The sequence below is a fragment of the Vidua chalybeata genome, chromosome 22, assembly GCF_026979565.1.
Source record: "Vidua chalybeata isolate OUT-0048 chromosome 22, bVidCha1 merged haplotype, whole genome shotgun sequence".
Taxonomy (NCBI): domain Eukaryota; kingdom Metazoa; phylum Chordata; class Aves; order Passeriformes; family Viduidae; genus Vidua; species Vidua chalybeata.
Window position 1 is genome coordinate 7,954,206 of NC_071551.1, and position 20,312 is coordinate 7,974,517.

The 20,312-nt window shown below is 47.3% G+C and overlaps 1 protein-coding gene across 11 annotated transcripts in view; it reads right to left on the reverse strand.

The window, feature by feature from the left end:
- Positions 1-5,648: 5,648 nt before the first annotated feature.
- CASZ1 (castor zinc finger 1) overlaps positions 5,649-20,312 on the reverse strand; it is a 276,777-nt gene continuing 262,113 nt past the window's right edge. For 8 of the 11 annotated variants that reach the window (XM_053962743.1, XM_053962740.1, XM_053962738.1 and 5 more), the window contains 4 exons: positions 19,654-19,825; positions 16,885-17,033; positions 16,365-16,599; positions 8,323-11,434 (listed from right to left, as the gene is read on the reverse strand). In XM_053962743.1, coding sequence (XP_053818718.1) covers positions 10,179-11,434; positions 16,365-16,599; positions 16,885-17,033; positions 19,654-19,825 — 1,812 coding nt within the window. In that variant the 3' untranslated portion in view covers positions 8,323-10,178. Of the gene's footprint in view, positions 11,435-16,364; positions 16,600-16,884; positions 17,034-19,653; positions 19,826-20,312 lie in introns of all 11 variants that reach the window. The other 3 variants (XR_008434567.1, XR_008434566.1, XM_053962746.1) reach the window with 3 other exon arrangements.

Below are 20,312 nucleotides of genomic sequence, written 5' to 3' on the forward strand. Positions count from 1 at the left end.
GAATCCTTGTGAAAAGAAAACACAACAACACAGGGATGTGATGAAAAAATATTGTCCTGCCTGCATACATTTTATATACATAGAAGCTTTTGAAAATAGAAAGTGCCTGGACAACAGCAGTTGGTGAAATGTGGAAAATATGTTGCTGAGGTATGTGCCTTGCAGAGTGACTTACAGGGTTTATAGTATAAGCATCCCTTCGGGTTCATTTTTCCCCCTTTTCCTCCATGTTGCTAGTGTTCAATTCATTTACGTCAGGATTTCTGGTGCAGAGTAAAAGGCAGTTTTCTTTAACTACTCTCTTCTATCCTTTAGGTTTTTTTTCTTACTACCTTCTGTAGGTTTTCTGTATATTGTGCCAGTTCTAAAGTTTTTCCTTTCTCCAACCTGATGAATCCCAGAAAACCTCATCAAGGCCATTGTTGCTCAAAATATGTAACTCTGTGCCTGTGGCCGTTGATGGGGTGCTTTTGTATTTGTTGAAGAGATCCAACCCACCAGCAGAGAATTTGGAAGAAGCCAGACCTTCTAACCTGCAGGTACAGTCATGAATCACAAGTTCTGTTCCTCTGTGTCATGTTCCTTCTCTTTCCAGCATAGCAGCAGTTGCGGGAAGAGGATTTTGGTCCTTGTAGCTTGGCTACTAACTTGTAATTTTTTTCTTCTTTTTTTTTTTTTTTTTTTTTTTTGCTAGAAACAAACTACTTAGCTCAGCTGCCCTGTGAAATGCTTACCCCGCTGGCCTGTTGGCAGTGGCAATGGCATCCTATTAACTGAACAATGACCAGGTAGAGAACCTTTTATCTGCAGAATGAGGCAGCAGCTCCCTACCACCTGTCTTATTCAAGTGTTTTACTGTGTACTCTATTTTACACAGGAAGAAGAATCACACAGCAGAGAGCTGAGCTCAGTGGGTTCGTAACATGGTTTCTATAGGTCTTTAATAACATATAAAAAAACAGGTGAAGGGAGCTTCCTCTGGACAGTGTCATCTGGATACATCTCAGTGAATGCCTGTCACCCTGTGCTTTCTCCTAGAGGAAACAATATCAGACCAGTACTTCCCAGTAATTTGAGAATATAAAAACTTCCTTTTCAATAGCTGCAAGAGAAATGTGGGATACTCAAAAGGGAGAAAGGGTTAAGAGAGATGTTTCCTGGTCATCTCCCTCCAACCTTCCTTACCCTCATATATGCCAAAAAGGTCTTATGTGCATCTTTGTCAAAAGCAGGAAGAATCTTATTTTTATTGTCATTTGTGTGTTGGTGACATAGCCAAACAAACCAAAGTGTTTGGGATGAGGAGGAAGAAGATGACTTTGCAAAGTATTTTACTTGTACGTGTGGCTTGGATTTCACACATGATGGTAAAAAATACTGGCTGATAGATAGAGAGCTGTGACACAGACAAGTTGCTGAGAAAGGCACCTTTGGGACCCAGATGTTGTGCAAGCTCCTGCAGCTTGTACAACCCCCAGCCCCACAAACTCTGTGCCCTGGAGCGAGAGCCCCAGCCCCGTTCTGGCCACTACCCAGCTGTGGCCACTGGCCCTGAGGCTGGGCTGTGCAGGTGTGAGCGAGGAGCTGCCCAGCACCTCAGCCTGCCCTGAGACACACACTCTGCCCTTTCCTTGCTGCAGCTTGGGTTCATCTGGCAGTAAGAGCTCTGTTCTCTGTTCTTTCTTAAATTTGTCTTTGGTAGAGGGAAGATTTGCCAGAAGGTCCATCCTGGTGTGTGCTGGTGGAAAAAAGTGTGGAAAAGCCCAGGTGGTGTCTGCTCCATTGCTGGCATTTGCAGTACTTGCTGCAGGAACAGAGGCTCCTTTGCTTTTCCTGTGCTGGGGCAGGGCCATGCTTGGGGAAAACAAAGGCTCAGGCAGCAGGTCCAGGCTCAGGCAGCAAACCTGTTTTGTTAAAGACAAGGTCTCTATGCTTGATTAAACCCTCCAGCAGCAGGCTGTGGAGATCTAAGTGTTTGCCAAGGGCTTCAACACAGGAAGCTTTGGAAGGTCCTTTCTGTGTGGTGGTCCTTTGTGTTAAGCACAAATTGTTTGTGCTTGGTGACCCTGCACACCAAAAACTGATGATGAGCTTGAGCTGTGAGTTTTCCAAGCCCTCTCATACCATTGGGTATGTGCAAGTGCAAAGCAAAAGAAGGGCTTGATCTCCAAGGATTGTAAACATAAATAAAGGGGTGCTGGAAGGTGAAACAAGGGAAATTATTTACCTAAAGGTACAAGAGAGAGCTTCCAGCTTTCTTCATTTTCCCTTTTACTGTCTTATCCCCAGACTGTGCTGCTTCCTCAGGAGTGAGCCTGGATGGGCACCTTTGGAGCTGTGTCCATGTATTATGCTGGTGAAAGTGGGGCTTTCACCACTTCTTACACTCTTAGAAAGAATATTTAAAAAATGGAAATGTACTTAGGGTGAGTTTTGGGGTATCAGGGAAGAGGGAAGATGGAGATCAGGGCCCAACTTCTCCACTTGCTGTGCAGTACAAGCTGCACACTTTTAGATTGAGGGGCTGGCATGGTCTGTCCCAGATCAGGGAAAAAAACAATCCCATCCCCAAAAGGGAGCAAGCACTAACCTAATAAAGGCACCAGCTGGACGAAGGGAAAACCATCTCTTTGGAGAAAAAAAAAAACAAAACCCAACCTCCTTTCTTTAGAAAAATAATATATTTCATCCAAATAAGGTAAAAATATTTGAAATGGGGCAGAAGTGAGCACTAGGCAGCATCTGTCAGGCTCTTTCTGAAAAGGGGAAGATTATTAAAACTCAATTACAATTTATTTCTGTAAAGTGTCTTTCAGGCTAAAAATCTCCCCAAATGCTTTGCAAGGACTACTCAGGGATTGCTTACAGTATGGAGCCTCCTAGAACAACACCCTGTTTTTTTACCAAGCCCCCCCTTTTCTGCATCTGCTGAAGGAATTCATCCTTCAGGGTTCTATTTTGTTTCTTCTATGTTTGTGCAAATAATGAGAGATGTTTTATGATTCTGGCTGCAAGAACAGCCTGAAGAGGAATAGGAGAGTGATACTGTCTTTTTTATTGGTTTAGGTAAAATACTTGCTTTTCTTTGGGACTCTGTCACAATCACCTGTGAGAAGGTGATTGGCTGGGTAGGGCTGATTTGGAGGATTGAGAAGTACAACTGGCTTGTTTGTTGCCTATTTTTCTTTCACTGTCACTTTGCCAGGCTGCTTGCCTGTGTCTCGCTCCCTTTGCTTGGCAAGGCTGTTCTGTGCAGCATCTTGCTCGTGTCTACCTTTCACCTTCCCTCATGTCCATCTCCTCCTGCTCTTTCCAACACTTCACAGACTGCTTCCAATTTGTACCTCTGCTTCTAGAGCTACTACTGAGCTTTTGTGTGTGCACAGCTAGAGTAACACCTGTCTAAAATTAATTGCTTTAACTGATTTAATTAAACCAGAGCACATTCTGGGGTGGACATTCTCCCATCTCTTTGAGCAGATTTGCTTTACTTAAGCAGTTTCAACTTTGTGTGTGCACTAAGGACTGGATGCTAAATGCTGCAGCTTTCCTGTATGGATGAATTGTTCCTTGCTTTCTGCCCCCTGCACTGTCAACAGCAGGTTCCATCTCTGCGGGCCTGTTTGTCTGCTTACCTGCCTGTTTTTTTTGCAGTAATATCAACACTTCCACGGCAGCAGCGGCAGGTTTTGGGTGTGAGATGGAGCTTGGGACTCCCTCTTGCTTCACAGGCTCTTCTGTTTGCTAGAACAAGCCTGGTGCAACCTCAAATTGGAAAATCCCACTACTGCATCTCTTTCTTGCCTCCTTTTCCCCCCCAACTCTAAAAACTGCAGGCAGAACCTGCTCATCTGTGTGGGAAAATGGGGAAGTGCGGGGAATGCCCCTGGCAGTGGGTGTCCCCCCTTGTGCTGTGTGGAGGGGCTGCAGCCGTGCCAGCCCTGGGGACCCTCTGTCCCTCTGTGAGGGGCACAGCAGGGACATTGTTCCTCCAGCCAGAGCTGTCTTGTCTTGTGGGCACAACTGGCTCTTCCCCAGACGTGGCCTGCAGGGACAGCACGTGGCCACTGAGTGAAGGCACTCCCTTCCCTCCGAGGGCTCACTGGCTCTGGCCACAGACCAAGTGTCTCAGTTGTGCCCAATTCAGCGTGTCAGCTGCAGAGCTCTGGCGCTTAGGCAGAGCCTGGCCACGTCCTGGCATCCCAGGGAGGGTCCATGGGGCTCAGGGCAGGGACTGCTGGCTGCCACTGCCCTGTGGGGAGGGAGGGAAGGGGCAGGAACAGCTCTGTCTGCCTGTCAGATAAATCTTCAGCTGTTTACTTAAATCCTCAGTGTTTCTTCATTTGTTTGTTTAAGAGTTTTCCTGCCAAAAAAGAGCAAAAGGAAGAAGGGAAGCTGCCTCCGTTGGCCACCCTTCCTCAGCTAGGATGGGCCTGGGGCACTTCACGGGCAAGAGCAGGACTGGGGCAAGGACACCCTGCCGTGCTCTGGGAAGATGAAGGGATCTGCTTCGGGATGGACCAAGTTCCCATCTCCTGAGCAATGCCTGACCCTTGTGAGGGAAGTGTCTGAGGGACTCCAGTGAGCCCACTTCTTGCCCCAGGGCTGGCATGAAGAACTTGTCATCCCTTCCAGCACCTTCTTTACCTACAAGTGCTCTGTGCCTTTTTTTTCCTCTTTCCTACCCATTTGGTAGGAATTGTTTTTTGCAGGTAGGATTTGCAGGTTTTGTCAGCTTTTGGGTACTGGTGGAAGCCGTTCAAGACAGGTGGAGGTCTGACAGCCGTTCAGAGACCCAAAAGGTGAGGGCTGGAGTCTGAGTGATGGATTTCCATGTGACAGTGTCTGCCACAGAGGACTCAAAGGCTATTACAAGGATACACTTGAGGTACCAAAAGTACAACAGCAGCAGCAACTGCCCTGTTTTTGTCTTGACATTAAAACAAGTGACCTTGCCTGGTGTCTGCTGCTTCCCAGGGCTCACCAGGTGCAGGGGCGGTGGTTGCAGGGCTGTGGGTGCAAGACTGCACTATCACCACCTGCAAGGGCTTGGAACAAATGCAATAGTGGGACTTTGATTTGTTCAACTTGCAGCTTTTCTCCCACACCTTAGTCATTCTTTTATGAAGTCCAGTCAGAGTCCCACTGAGAAAAAGCAGGTTCCAGCAAAAGCTTTCCAGCAATGGATTGTGTTGTTCATGTCCCCTGTCCCCACCTGGAAACAAGGCCATTTAAATATTCCATGTGCTGTGGGCAGAGCTCCAGTGAGAACAAACGTCTGGGCTCCAAGGTTGGATTAGGAACATGTTCAGATAATGACATCTGAAAACAGGATGGCTGGGAGCTGCAGCAGAGCAACGGAGGGGGCTTTGAAAGAGAGAGGAGTCTAATCCTCCCTGCTAATAAGGAGGCAGCTGCTGCCAGTGCATCAGGCTTGGCAGGCGCTGCCTTGCTGCTCCTGGGTTCTCTGGCGATGGCAGAGAGGCACAAAGACCACAAAGCTGCTTCCCTGTGGTTGGGAAGAGCCACGCGGGAAGGGTAAAACAAGAACATTCTGACATGCACCTCGGCAGGCGTGAGGTACTGCATGGAGCCTGTCGTGTTTAGTCATTCAGCCTCCTCCTCAAGCAAGAAGACAACTTGATCACTTAAAACTTTGGGTTTTTTTTTCCAGTTTTTATTGAGTGAAAATGTCAAACCTTGCATCAGTCATGCAAAAAAAAAAAAAAAAATCAAATAAATAAAACACATATATTAAATTTCTAATAGCACTAAATTCAAGTGGAAAAATATTCAGTTCTTAATAACGCAGGTGCTGAAGAGACCAGATTCAAGTAAATCAGAGCACACCATCCTGTTTAGGGTGTTTTTTTTCACTTTCTGCATTTTTGTCTCAAAACCTATATATATATCTATATATCTATATATATGTATATACATATAGATATATACACACACACATATATATGTGCATACATATTATTTTTATATTTATATATATACACATACATATTTATAAAACATTAAAAAGAGCATTGGTGGTTCAAGCATTTATTTTCCCCCCTCCCCCATGGAAAGAAAAAAAACAACAACAAAACAAAATAAAATTACACATTTAAAATTCAAAATGAGCTAGCAATGGCTTATAGTCCTAGTGTGCAATATGGATATTACAAAAGGCTAGAATCCTCCCTCATTGTCTTTTTTTTTAATTTTTGTTTTTTTAAAGTTGTATTTTTTTTTTTTTGCTACATTGGAAAATTTTTTTTTTTAAATTTTTTTTTTCTTTACAAAATTCCTTCCACGCAGACTTTAATCCAGCTGAGTTTGTGGCTAAAATGAACAATCTAGTCAATAGTTTTTATTTAATTTTTTTGCTCTTCAGCAGTGAATGGTAGCAGAATCAGGAGGGTCCATCTCAAGGTTTATTAGTTGTTTGGTTTTTATCTTGTTTTGGACAAAACAGTTCCATTTCCTCTCTCCTCCTTCCTCTTCTTATAGAGCCAGTTGAATCTCCCTCTCTTTCTCTGGTCATTCTTAGACAGTCCCATTGATATGAGAGCTTGGAATGACAAACCACCTGCTCTGATGGGGTGTTGGGCTGTTGAGGCCCTTGTTCAGAAAAGCACTTAAGCTCGGGCTTAAACCTGGGCCCACTCAGAGTCTTCTGCTTAAGGGTTTTGCTGAATTAAAGCCTGAACATGGCAGAATAAAAAGTCGGGTTCAACTTTCTTTTGTTGTTGTTGCAAACAGAGACAGTGTAGGAGTTAAAGAACAGGACTGGAGGAGGATGGGGTCAGGCTGGCCGGGTGGCCACTGTCCTGCCAGGGCCCCTGACCCTCTGTGGGGGCCAGGCCCTGCTCAGGGGTCACCTTCAGCAGTGGCCTGTTGGGAAAGAACTCTCATTCCCTGCACCAGCTCCTCGAGAAGAGGTGACGAGTCTGGGAGAAGGGCTGAGGTGTTAGGGAGAAGTAGGGTGCCTGGGGGGAGAAAATGGTGTGCATAGATAAACTGGGGCCCTTCTGGCACACTCAGCCCCACGGGACGAGGGGCACGGCCCCGTCCGGGCGGGTCCTGGCGCAGCGGCCGCTCCTCCGGCCACTCCCGGGTGGACAGAGTCCTGTCCAGCACTGCCAGAGCCACTGGACATCTCTCACCCCTTCCTCCACACACTTCTGCTTTCCCCACTGCTGTGCAGTGACTCGGTCCGTGGAGCCTGGTGAGATGTGACGGGGAGAGGTGAGACACTGTGTCACAGTGCAGGTTCCCAGCTCCCATGAGCAGGGACACGAGTGGCCCAAGGAAGCCCTCTGGTTGCCCCTGGCACCAGCTCCGTGTGCCCGGGCAGGACACGCTCCCAGGAGGGGCTCAGTCCTGCTCCCACAGTCACTGACAGAGATCCTGTTGATTTTGGCGGTACAAAATAATCACATCTGCTTTGCAAGATGTGGCTTGTGTTAATCTAAGGATTCCTCCTGGAGCCCATCACCATACTATCTAAGTAGCTGAACACAGGGAAAATGTACAAGTACAGAACCTGCAGCAAATGCTAGTAAAATAAAATCTTTTTGCCCCATCCCATTTTGAGAAATTCCAGGGCATCATTCCATCACTCTGCCCCAGGAACGTGAGCTTCATTCTATTCAAGAATGGGGTTGTGCTAGGAAAAACACAGCTGAGGGTAGGGGATATACCAAACAAAACAAAAAACAAACAAACAACAAAAAAACCCCCTATAAAAATAAAAGCCACACAAATAGCTGATAGAGGAAAAGAACTCCAAATAATTAAATAAACTACAAACTAGTGATAATATTTCATTTGTTTTCATTTGTTTCATCTCTACAAAATTCAAGTTAAGAGTTCGGAATCGTGCAGGTCCGGTCAGTGCTGGGAGTGTGAAGTCAGCCTCAAATCACAGCATTAAGGCCCCCCCTCCCCTGCCACCCCCTACAAACATACACTACATTGAAAGAGAGAAAAAAAAAAAAAAAAAGGGGGGAAAAAAAAAGAGAGAAAAAAAAAGGAGAAAAAAAATTGCACACAATTAACCATATGTAAGGGCTATCCAGAAGGCAGGTGACACCTCCCCCTCCACCCCTTGGCATTGGTGGTTTCTCTTTTGTTCTATATATAGTAATAACCTTTACAGGAAAAATACTGTACAACTTTTTTTTTTTTTCCTTTCCTTTTGAAACATTAGCTGAACATTCTGTCCCCACATTTAAACAGCTGAGCTGCTTGTTTATAAATCAGACCTGATCTGCACCAGTTCCTTAGGGAAATAACCAAAAAACAAAACAAAAAAAAAAGCAACCTAAATTTCTTGAGGCCTTTATCTGTTCAGGGTGAAAACAAATCCTGGGGATCCCTTAGAGCTGAAGTGCTCATGGAGCTGAGGAGGCGAGAGGGTGCCTGCATGGTATAAAAAAAAAAGAGTTTTGTGGTTTTTTTTTTTTTTTAAAGGACAAAGCTCAGACTAATCTGGTATACTTTAAAACTGGCACCAAAATAACTATCAGAATTAATTCACACTAGTTCTTCTGGTGCCCTGGTGTGTGTAGACAAGCCCTTTCAGGCTCAGGCAAGGATTTGGGGTCAAACAGCTACTGTTGCACCTGCCAGAGTCCGGGACAGTGTCCTGTAGTGTGTGTTCCCAGGCCAGGCCAGGAAAAGAGAGCAGGGCAGAGCCTGGAGCCAGGGGAAAGCCCAGGCTGCCGGAGGTGGCAGGTGGGTTGCAATTGCTGCTGCAGTGCCCAAGCCCCGAGCCCTGCGTGCCCAGGTGGGTCAGGGCGGCCCCTCCCCAGCGCCGGGTGCAGCAGGGTCTGGAACTGCAAACCCCAGCACCAGGCAGCAGCTCCTGCAGAGCAGGGCTGTCCCCCTCCCCAGCCCGCAGCTGAGGACACCCCAGCGGGCCCAGAGCCCTGCCAGAGTCACCTGAGATCTGTGTCTGTCACACGCTGGCGTGTCTGCAGCGCAGGGCTGGGGACCAGGGCTGGGAGCTGGGACTGTCCCAGTCCCGCTGCCTGGGGCAGAGCAGGGCCCTTCCCCAGGGCTGCTTTAGTGACCAGGGCGCTCCTGGGCGAGCTCGGGGCTCCCTGTGCTGCACCACGGGCCAGGGGCAGCTCACAGCCTCCTGAGATGGGGACACTGAAGCACCACAAAACGCCTCACCCTCCGCGGAGAGGAAGCACCTAGGCGTTGGGATGAGATGGAACTGGATGGCAGAGTAACCCCAGTCCTCCAGTGTGACAGACCCTTTGAACTGCCTGCTGTGTTCTTCCCAGGTTACTTCAGCTAAATCCCTACAGTCAGAACAGCAGGGATGAGGAGAGGTGTCCTACAGAGAAAGTGTAGACTGAGAAAGTTTTACAATATAAATAGCATTCAAAATTATTATCATTAACAGTAAAAAGGATCTGGAAGAACAGAGGAGTGTCCCATTCCCACCCCTGCTCATTCATTAATGCATCCTCATTTATGTGACAATAAATACCCACTCCCACCCTGGCTGTCTGATGCCATTTAATGCTGGAGAAAGAAGGGGGAAGGGTGGAGAGAGAGAGAGCACACTCCTCACCCCCTCCTTCCCACTGGCAAAAGCTGAGCTACTTGTCTTTGTGACACCAATTCCTTTTAATTTTATATATGTGTGTGTGTGTGTACATTATATAGAGAGACACACACACAAATATATATTTCTAAAATTCATTACCTCTTGTTCCCACCCACCCCCCTCCAAGAAGTGGAGATTATTATTATTATCGTACAACTGAAAACATGGAAAAATAAAACCCAGAAAGAAAATTGGGGGCATAGAGCCCCACCCATAAAAAAGGGTCCCCAGATGGGCACAGGCCCCACGCACCATGCAGGGAGCAAGGAAAAGTAGTGGGTACCCTCAGGGTTCGTGTCCATATAAAGGGTATTTTTTGCTGCATCCTGCCCCCTTGTTCTGGGATCTGTAGAATGGAGTGATGCAGCACCAGTCCTGCTGCGAACCGATCTCTTCTGGGGCCTGGGGAGGAGCAGGGGTTTCCTTCCTTCCTCTCTCTCACTTGTGGCACGGAGTTCGTTTTTCATTTGCCATCCCCATCTTTGTTCTTGCCTTATACGGGGTCCTCTCAGTAAATCTGTGTAAGAGAAAAACCAAACCACTGCCGTTGCTGTCTCTAGGATTAAGGAGAAGCTGCTGGAGCAACGGTGGAGGCTGAGGCAGCAGCTGGAGCTGGAGCAGGGGCAGGAGCTGGGGCCGGAGTGAGGGCTGGCTCGCCCTGGGGCCTGGAAGCATCGCCATGGTCTGTGGAAGAAGCACCCTCCTCTGGCTCTCCATCTTCTTTAGTGGCCAGGCCTTCAGGGTCTGGCAGCGATTCTTCAGAATCTGTGTTCAGGTCTTCCTCCTCCTCATCCTCCTCATCATCATCATCGTCATCCTCCTCTTCATCATCCTCCTCTTCTTCATTCATCTCTTCCTCATCATCCTCTTCATCCTCTTGGGAAGAGTCGTCCTCGTCCTCCACGTCCCCAGAGCCCGGTGCCCCCGCGCTCCTCTCCGGCGGCGTGGCCCCGGCTCTGCTCGGGGCCGGGCCCTCGCTGACTTCTGCCTGCTTCTTGCTGAGGTCCAGGGAGTCACTGAGGCCCACGCCAGCCGCGTTCTGCAGGAAGAAGAGGGAGCTGTTGTTGTCAGTGCTGAGGTTGAGCGAACTGTCCAAGTTGATGGAAGAGTTCTGGATATCATACTCAAGAGTGGAGTGGGCAAGGCCCTCGGGGCCGGGAGAGATGGCAGGCAGCTCCCCTCGCTCCTGCTTCTCGTGTTTGCGCTTGTGAGAGTCCATCTGAGACATCCCCACCACCGTGTGTTTGCAGCCGGGGTAGGTGCAGTGGAAGTGGGAGCATTTGAGTTTGTACTTGCAGTCAGGCACCTCGCAGTCCACGCTGGAGCTGAACTGGCAGAAGCCGGCGGCGCTGATGACGTCCTGCTTGCCGTGGTGCTTGCGGTGGGCTGTCACCTTGGTGCTGTCAGTGCAGCGGAAGCCGCAGCGCAGACAGTGGAAGTGTGTGCTATTGCCAGAGAACTGACAGTCTGGGAAGTTACAACTCAGTGAAGACTTGAAGCGTTTGAAATCATCCAATACGAGGTTGTCAACACGGTCGTGGTGCTGGGCGTGCTTATACATGTGGGTGCGGCCACAGAACTTGTAGCCACAGTTCTCCCGTGTGCAGTGGTAGTGGGTAACCTTGAGAGAGAACTGGCAGCTGGAGTCCTTGCAGTCCTCGTAGAGGTCATAGCGCCGAAACCCCTCCAGCATCATCCCTTCGTCCAGCATCTTGCGCGAGGACGCGGTCTTGCGGCGCTTGCCAAATGGGGACATGTCCTCAATAATCCAGAAACGCTTTTTGGCCCCCGAGGCAGTTGGCATAGTGATGGTGTTCCCTGAGGAGAGAAAGCGCAGAGCGGTGTTGCTGACAGCCAGGTCTCTCCATCTCCCAGCCGTGCTGGCAAGCCCTGTATTTGCCAAGACACAATTGCAACTGTTCCCACCCTGCAGCTCGTCCCTCGAGCTCTCAGTGAGCCTGAACTCCAGGATCATGGGCTAGCTGATGCCTGCTGGACATCACTTCCTCAATTTTCAGCATATCCTGCCTTGTCTCTGATTGCTGCTCTGGCAAACCTGATCTTGTAAAAATGTTAACTGTTGCTTCTCTGGTTTGCTACTTTCACAGTTTCTTTTGCTGCTTAACCTAATCTCTAGTCCCGTTTTCCCCAAATCAGACTTTAATGGGGATGAGCTGGCTTGTTCCAGTCCAAGGACTGAGGTGTGTTACCGTAGTTCACTGGGGTGGCAAAAAGAGCTGCAGTGTGCTAAAAGCTTGTACATGTGCACCGTTTTCCCCTATCCATGCTCTGGTAATACACCACAATTGCCAAGGACAGGCAGGAAGTGGAGGAAGATCCCGTGCGTGATTAAAACTGCAGGGGGGGGGCTGTGGAATTTATAGAAACAGGATGGACTTTGGCCAGGAGACTGCAACATCCCTCACTGTAATGAGCCTACATATTACAATGAGTGCACTTAGAAAGACAGATGGACAGATGTTCAATGGGGCTAATTCTCATCATCACTAGCCAGTGGACTCAAGAGAAAATACCAGCTCTGCAGCATTCCCTTGGGTCTCAAAAATTCCACGATGCCCCTAGTATAAAGAAAGATCTCTCATCTGTCTTCCACTTTGATTCCAGGGCCAGCATAACTGGCTAGTGCTCATGTCCCCTAGGATCATTGACATCAAGGACCTCAATCTATCTATTAAATTTTTTTCTTCTCTGCTTGCTGTTTCCAGACTCAATCCACAACATGCAGCACAGACAAGGTTGGAGGCAAGAATTTCTCACCAGGTGCAGAACTGTGAGTGTAATTAGAAATTATAGCTTGCAACTAACAAATACTTTTTTGTTTGTTTGTTTTACTCTCACTGCTGAAACTGCCACCTTCTTAAAAGAGGCCCAATTTGTGACAGTGTGTGGGGCCCAAGAACCCAGAGCAGTTTGCATCCTGGGCTAGGAGACTGAAGGGACAGTCACCTGGTGCAGCATTACTTCCTTCCTGGCAGGTGCACAGGTATCACAGGTGACGACCCCTCAGTGACAGCCCTTCAAGAGAAGGTGGTGACCACTGAAGGAAACCTCCCACACTCCCAATGGCAGTGGAACCTCCTTTCCCACATGGCTGGGCCGTACAGTTCGTGGGATAAGCAAAGAACAAAAGGTTTTTCTACACCATTTGTTATTGGCTCTTGTGCTCAACTCAGGACACCAGCTTAGGTCCTGTGTCACTCATCTATGGTGAGACCATCTGAGTGACACGGTGGAAACTGCACGCTAAGGCTGATTTAACCAGCTACCAGTGAAAGAATAACTTTCTGTCACTGGAGATTTGAAATTGGCAGGCTCTTAACTACAGAATCTGTGACCAATTTGCTCTCTGCTCCCCCCTAAACATCTGGTATTGAAAAATCCATTTCTCCACTCCCAGCCAACTCATGTAAGTGCAGTGGTGCCTGGACAAGTTCACTGCTGCCCAAATTAACTCCTTTTAATAAAATTACAGCCAAACCATCAAGTCCCTTAGCATTAATCAATTAATGCTCATATTGTCTGTCTTTGGATGGGAATATGGGATAACCCATCTTAAAGAAAAGACTCTGGATGGGAAATAAGTAGAATTTAAATGTTACCTGTTTAAAACTCTGTACCTACACAGCTTTTAAAATAGTTCAAAGAGATGTGCTTAAAACTTTAGTTGAAAACCAATTCTGTTTTCTCATACAGGTAAAGTTTTGGAGTAAGGGCATAATGAAGAGAGATTACACTTTGGTGCACTCTTCTCTTTTGCCAACATTCAGTCCCTGCACCCTGTGAAAGATTACAAGCCTCAATGGATGTGATCCCCACCAAATCTCAATGATAAGTGTTTTCCATAAGGTTATTTCTTTAACCACTAATAATGTAAGCATTCACCAAACTATACCAAGGTAAAAACAAAAGACACTTAAAAATATTTGATTAGAGGAAACACAGCACAAGGTTAAAAATGTTTCACGCTGCATGCGGTTCAGTTAAAAAAGAAGCAAAGATAGAGTTTCTTGTGAATTTTGTTAATTGGCACACACTCCTCTGGACAAGGCAAGGATCCTTCTCCTGCCAAGTCCCTTGAGAAAAACCTATGAACTGGAGTTGGAAACCTGTGAAGTTGGTCCTCCAGCCATACTCCCAAACTTTGACTTTGGCTTTACATATTACTGAAACTGACAGGAAGAATGACTGGGACATTTGTAGGCTGCCAGAAGCCTCATAAGTGTGAACTTTAAGCACAAAGATGTCCTTAATTAACTAGAAAAGAGCTAGGAGCTGGGAAAAGAAGCCAAAAATGAGACACACCCTAAAAGCCATTCCCAGATGGAATGAGAATACCCAGCCTGAGACATCTCTGATCTTAGTCACATATGGGAAGCATGGCAGCTTAAAACTGAAATCTATCTGTATTTTCTGCAGCTGGTTAGAGCCTTGATAAATAATGAGTTTGAGAAACAGCTCAACCTGTCTGATGATGTCATCATGTGACGCTGCCTGTACTTCACTCCTCATCCTGGGAAGGCACCCCTGAACTTTGTGGCTTCATACGAAGTTTGCAAGATCAGTTGAAACACAGGACCTGGGTACCTCATCAGACATTCACCTGCTGACACGTGTGCAGCACACTATGGCAGGCACTGGCTTGGGTGGCCTAACCAAGAAGTCCAAGTCCCATTAATGCCACATGAGCAAAAGTTTGCTCTGTGGCCACTCTTGAGGCTACCAAGACACTGAAAATGCATGTTAACTGTGGATTTCGTTAGGTTTTTCTCATAATTAGGAATTGGTGGCAATTGCTCTCAGTTATTCATCCAAATGTCTATGAATGATTTGCTGTGGTTTGTTTCCCCTTGGCTGTGGTTACTGTGTCAGCAAGGAAAAGGAGCAGGCACGGACGGGCCCTTGGGTAACATTTGCTAAGGCACAGAGTGACCTTTGCTGCTCTACCCACCCAAAGGTGCAGAGCAAAACCATGGGCAGGGTGAGTGGGAACAGAGCTGGGCACAGGACATGGAGAGAAAGCAAAGAAGTGTTACCTGCAGCATCCTGCACTAAGGGAACGTCACTTTTTACTGGAGTTGGAGTGGCAATGATGGGCGAGAACCCAGCGGTGCTGGCGGCAGGCATGACAATGCCTCTGCTGGCTCCCAGAGTGGCACTGAGCAGGGAGTATGAGAGACAAGATGGAGAGAAGAGGTAGGGGAGGGTGGGGAGGGGAGACCTAAGCAGGGCTTGTGAGAAAGATGGAGGCAGAGATGGTGGTGGAGGTTGTGGTGCAGTGTGGGTTGCATCATCGGCAGCAGCAGTAGAAGGAACCAGGCAGCCTGGAGAATGTGGAGAGAAAAAAAAGCAGAAAAAAAAAGGAAAAAAAAAAAAAGAAAAGGAAAAAAACAAAACAAAACAAAACAAAAAAACCCAAAAAAACCAACAAAACAAGAAACAAAAGAACTGAAATGAGAACCCAAGAGCAGAAGCAATACGATGAAAATGGAAAATACATTCACAAATGTATGAAACAGAACTGCAACAGAGAAGAAACAGAAGGTGAGGAATTGACAGCACCAGGAAGAGGAGAGCTGTCTCTGCAGGAGGTAAAGTGGCTTTATGGTATGGGGGAAGAAACACAGGCTTTCAGGCAGGAATTCTGGATTAATTTGGTCATTCTGGTCCTTGTTCATCTAGAGAGTTGTTCCTGTTTCAGTTAACAGCTGTAAGGGTACTCTGGCACTTGGGGCAGGTGGAGCTGCCCCTACCTGGAAAGCAGGGGGGGGCATTTTCTAGCACTTGGGCTACTGCTGGCACAGAAGAGTGTGGCAGGAACCACTGCCCCACCAGAACCCTCTGGAGGTGCCATGTCATGGGGCCAGTGCCATGACCCAGCAGTGCTCCTACAGTGTGACCGCTGGGGTCATACTGTAGACACACAACTGGGGGGGAAAGAAAACTAGGAAAATATGTATGGGATTAAAGCAAACTGAGGCAGCCTGTGCAGAATATCCCACTAAACCCTGGGAAGGTACAGCTGAGAGATCCGTGGTCATCACTATATGATGGCAGAATTCCTACCAGGTATCTGACCCCTGATGAGTTGACCCTGCAGTGCAGGGCAGGGGGAGATGGCTCTGCATGATGCTGGCAAACAGGGCAGGAACTTACTTTCCAAAAGAGGAGATGGAGGAGGTCTGCTCTGTGCAACTGCACAAAGTGGAACAAGAGTTTTTGGGTGAGGAAGGGAGCTCAGTGAGCTGCTTTTAGATGTTGTTTTCTGAAGATGTGATAGGTTTTATCCCCTGTGTATGTCAATCTGCTCTTGTACTTCACCAGTACAATAAAGTGCCTGACTTTGGATGCTGCTTGAGTTAATACAAAGAGGTACCATAGAAAATTCCAAGTACAGAAAGGGCCCACAGGTCCTTTTTTCTATTCTTTTTGTTTTTGTTGTTGTTAAGTCAACTATTAAAATATACCCAACTCCAAGACCCAGGATAAAAACCTCTCTTCATGGGAGGAAAAAGGTATGCTGCTAAGTTCCTGGATGCTTGGGGTGTATATTTTGATGGACCTCTTCTCTCAGGTGCTGGAGAGAGCTGGGTTAGTGCTGTGAGGCACTACTGAAGTTGGCACAGTGTGTATTTTAAGGTGCAACTGTCCCTTGGCCTCTTTTTATGAGTTTATCTCCCAGGAGAGCAGGCAACTGATGATCTATTTCACACACACCCTTCTCCCTTACCTGCTGATGTACTTTCATTGCCCACTGGAGTGCTGGAGCAGCTGCGGTCCATATTGGAAGATTCAGAGGAGATTCCCCCAGGGCTACAGCCAGTGTAATCCATGTACTCTTCTGTTTCAGTGTCCATCATGCTTGGGGGTCCCTGAAAGGAAGCTGGGGTTCCTGATGAGGCTGGGCTGGGTGCCATGCTGCCAACCTGGGGGAGGTTTTCATTTCTTGGAGTGTGGCCAATAACCTGCAGCAGTAAAACAAGATGGGGACTTTCACACCAAAAGCAAGATAGCAGGACCAAAAGCTGTCTGCACGTTTATCTCCCTCTGCCACAGTTCATGAGGGACAGCTGGCACGTGCTTGTGAGTGGAACCCATGGCACTGGGTACTCCCACAGCCCAGCAGCATCCCCCAGTGCAGACACACATCCCTCAGAGTCTGGGTACAAGTGTCTTGGCACTGCATCAGCTCTGCAGCCAAAGGGGCCAACACTGCCTGTGGATCTACAGCTTCAGCAACAAGGAGTTACCTGAGTAGGAACACGATCAAAGTTCTTCCCCAGCATCCTTCTCATGTGCTTCCTGGCATGGGATGTCATTTGGTGCTTGAGCAGGAAGGAGAACTGGCAGCCCTCTCGGATGCAGTGGAAGTGGCTGTTCACCTGGTTGTATTTGCAACCTGCAGACACAAAACCCACATTTATGTTGCACATGAAGGTTCTGAGAGGGAGCAGGACCAGAGGGAAGATGATCGGGCAGAACATTATCAGTGGTCATGGGTTATTCAGGAACAGTCTTGAATGAAAAAAAAGCAAACTCACAATCCCTGCCTGCTGAGCAACTGCAAGAGAGGATTACAGTGTACAGAGATCTGAGACCTCAGCCTAGTCTCATCTCTCTTTGTGCCATTATAAAGGAAGGAACATTGCCATTACATCTAGTAGTGCCTAATGCTCTTCAGTCTTAGCTAGTGCCTTTTCTTTTACAACAAGAACAAAACCAGGACATTTAGCTGTATCGTAAAAGCTACAATCAAAATACATGCTCATAATTAGATTAGAAATGAAAACTTCTTTTTTTTTTTTTCCCCCCCTCTGTGCTCTCAGAAAAGCAGTCTCATATCAACTCTAGCTCTGTACAGTGTGTGCACTCTGGTCAGACAGGAATGAGCCAGGAAGTGTTTATTGCCACTTCAAAACTGTTGTGTAATAGGGGCAGCTACTGAACAAGAAGTAGTTCATATGGGTTCCGGCATACAGCACTTCACACGTTCTGCTCCTCGTGGCCACAGCCACATGTGCCAGGTGTGCACAAACCATGATAGGACAATCCCAGACAGCCACACTGTATAGCTGATAAAGAGTGGCTTGTCACAGTTCAAACACAGCTGCATCAGTGATCAGGATCTGCTGTTTCCCATCCTCCCTCGGCCATATGCACAGAGGTAGAGACCTACAGACAGGCTCACTTTTACTTATCTATCTACATCCATCCACCTTTACTTATATATGTATGTTTCACCTCTCTCTCCCCAGTCATACACATGTACATAATTATACACACAGAAACATACACTGAAAATATCTACCGTGTTTGTTTGTTCAGAAACATTCACAGCCCTTAAAACAGGCCAGTGCTTTCTGCACCTGCTATCTATAAATACACAACATAAACCCCAGGGATGTACACAGACGTAGAAATGAATCCACATGTTGGTAAAACCATACACACCTACACCATCCCACCAAGCTGCCTCTATCTATGCAGGCAAATGCAGGATGCTGGCTAAATGTGTGTCTACTGCACAGCAGGGCCAGCCCACAACTGTACAGACTGCTGGATGCATGTACTCCAAGTATCCCATCCCTCCCAAACCAAACGCTGCTGACACATGCAAAGGCTGCGGCTGCCTCGCTGCCAAACAGCTCCTGACTCACCCAGCTCATGTGGAGCTGACAGCCAGTGTTTCATGTGCAGGCCAGGAGCGTGTTTGTTTAGGTCCCACTCTCCCCACCCCGCCCACCCTCCCCATCCCTGTGCTCTGGGACTGGGAACAAACAGTGCTGCAGGACTGGAACGCTATCACAAAGGGCAGGTGAGGGCTCGCCTGTTGCCAGGGCATCCCTGTGGGCTGGTGCCACGTAGCACTGTCCTGCCTTGTCTAGCCCCTGCTATCACCTGAAACACCAAAAGGTGAGTAAATAACAGCAACTCCTAGCTCTACTGCCATGTGTAAACAGGACCTAGGTAGGCACTGGCTGTGATGTGTTGACATGTATTACCCTGGTTACCACAAACAAACTCCCATTTGGGCACCAATTCTTGATGTATTCGAAACTGAAGAGTTTTGCTCTGGCTACTGTGGCTGTTTTCCTGCAGTGGGAAGGAACAGCACCCAGAGGTGTTATTGGGAACCTTGTTTGGTTCCAGCCTCTGTTCCAACCAGGAGTGATAGGGAAGATTGGGTTTGTGACACTGCCAAACCACAATGAGAAGGTTTAAGTGAATCTCAGGCAGTTCAGGATAGAGTTGTCTTTAGGAATTCCCATTCAGAGTCCTGGATTTCAGCTCCAGGTACCCCCACAGGAATCCATTCTATTTTTTGTTGTGCATTTGTTTTACCAGCTTTACACTGGAGGCACTCGGTTTTTAGTAACTGCTGCAGTGCTGCTGATTGTTCTGGCAAGTGGGCCAGCCCCAGTCTGAGCCTGTGCCACACTGATGCATTTCCTCAGGCCCTGCTCTGGGGGGGCTGCCATCAGAACACTGTATACCCTGCTGCTCACAGGGGCTGTGGAGAATGGGTTTGGAGAGAAGAGAGTAGCTTATTACATGTCCTTGTCCATCTCTCTCTCTCTGATTATGTGCCATTTGACTTTCAATATGCTGCACCATCACTGGTTAAGAAAAAAAATCCTCCTAAGAGCACCTTTAAATTTCACCCAACAGAAGCAGTAGGTCCAAAAGACTACAAAGTATAAAAACAAACAAACAAACAAACAAACAAACAAACAAACAAACGGCTTTGAGAATTAGATAACAAGAAAAGAGGAAGCTTTATGTCCAGACAAATTCATATATACAAATCTGTATAGTATAGTTTCTATTCATTTACCTTGGGTCTATTTGTGAAAACATGCTTCAACCAGATAGACCAGAAACTGCTTTATGTTTTGTTGCCTTTCTTGTTTAGCAATTTAATGACCAAATACCTCTTAAGCATAACTTGCAGGTTCTAACTTATGGCATTCTTGGCCTGGACATGGGACACACCACATGAGAAACGGAACAAAACTCACCCAGTCTGCCACATTCTTCCCGCTTGGTAAAATACTTGAAGCCGTTGGCTGCCCTTCTCTCTGCCTTCTCGTGCTTTTTCACATGCCAGGGCAGCTTGGTGGTGATGTTAGTCACGAAGTAGCAGCCAGGACGCAGACAGTGGTAATGCCCTCGCATCCGGAATTCACAGTGCTGGAGGGGAGCACACAGGCATGCTGCTTTAGGCAGGTCTGAGACAATTGCACTCTCAACTGCCTGCTACTAATGGTGTCCCTTCTGATGTGTCAGAGGGGCCTGCACTGATACTCCAGATCCCATTTCATCTTCCACAACCTGCCATGCACCTTGCTCCCTCTCAAGTCTTTTTACACTGCTGTCGTGTACTCTGTAATACACTATTCTACGTTGAGATATCCCAAAGCTTACTCATGGCTTTCCCTGGATTCACCACAGATTCATCACAGATTTTTATTCTATTTCATCTTATGTCTCTCAGATTATTCTCATTCCCTTGTCCACTTCACCCGAGTCAAAAAAAACACAAAAGCATCATGATTTCCCATTTGATAAAAACCAAATGTTTTTCCAGACCACGTAATTATGACTTCCATGGTTCTGTAGTAATGCCAGGAAAGCCACACACAGCCTCACTTCCTGCTGGAGAGTCAGTCTACCTGAT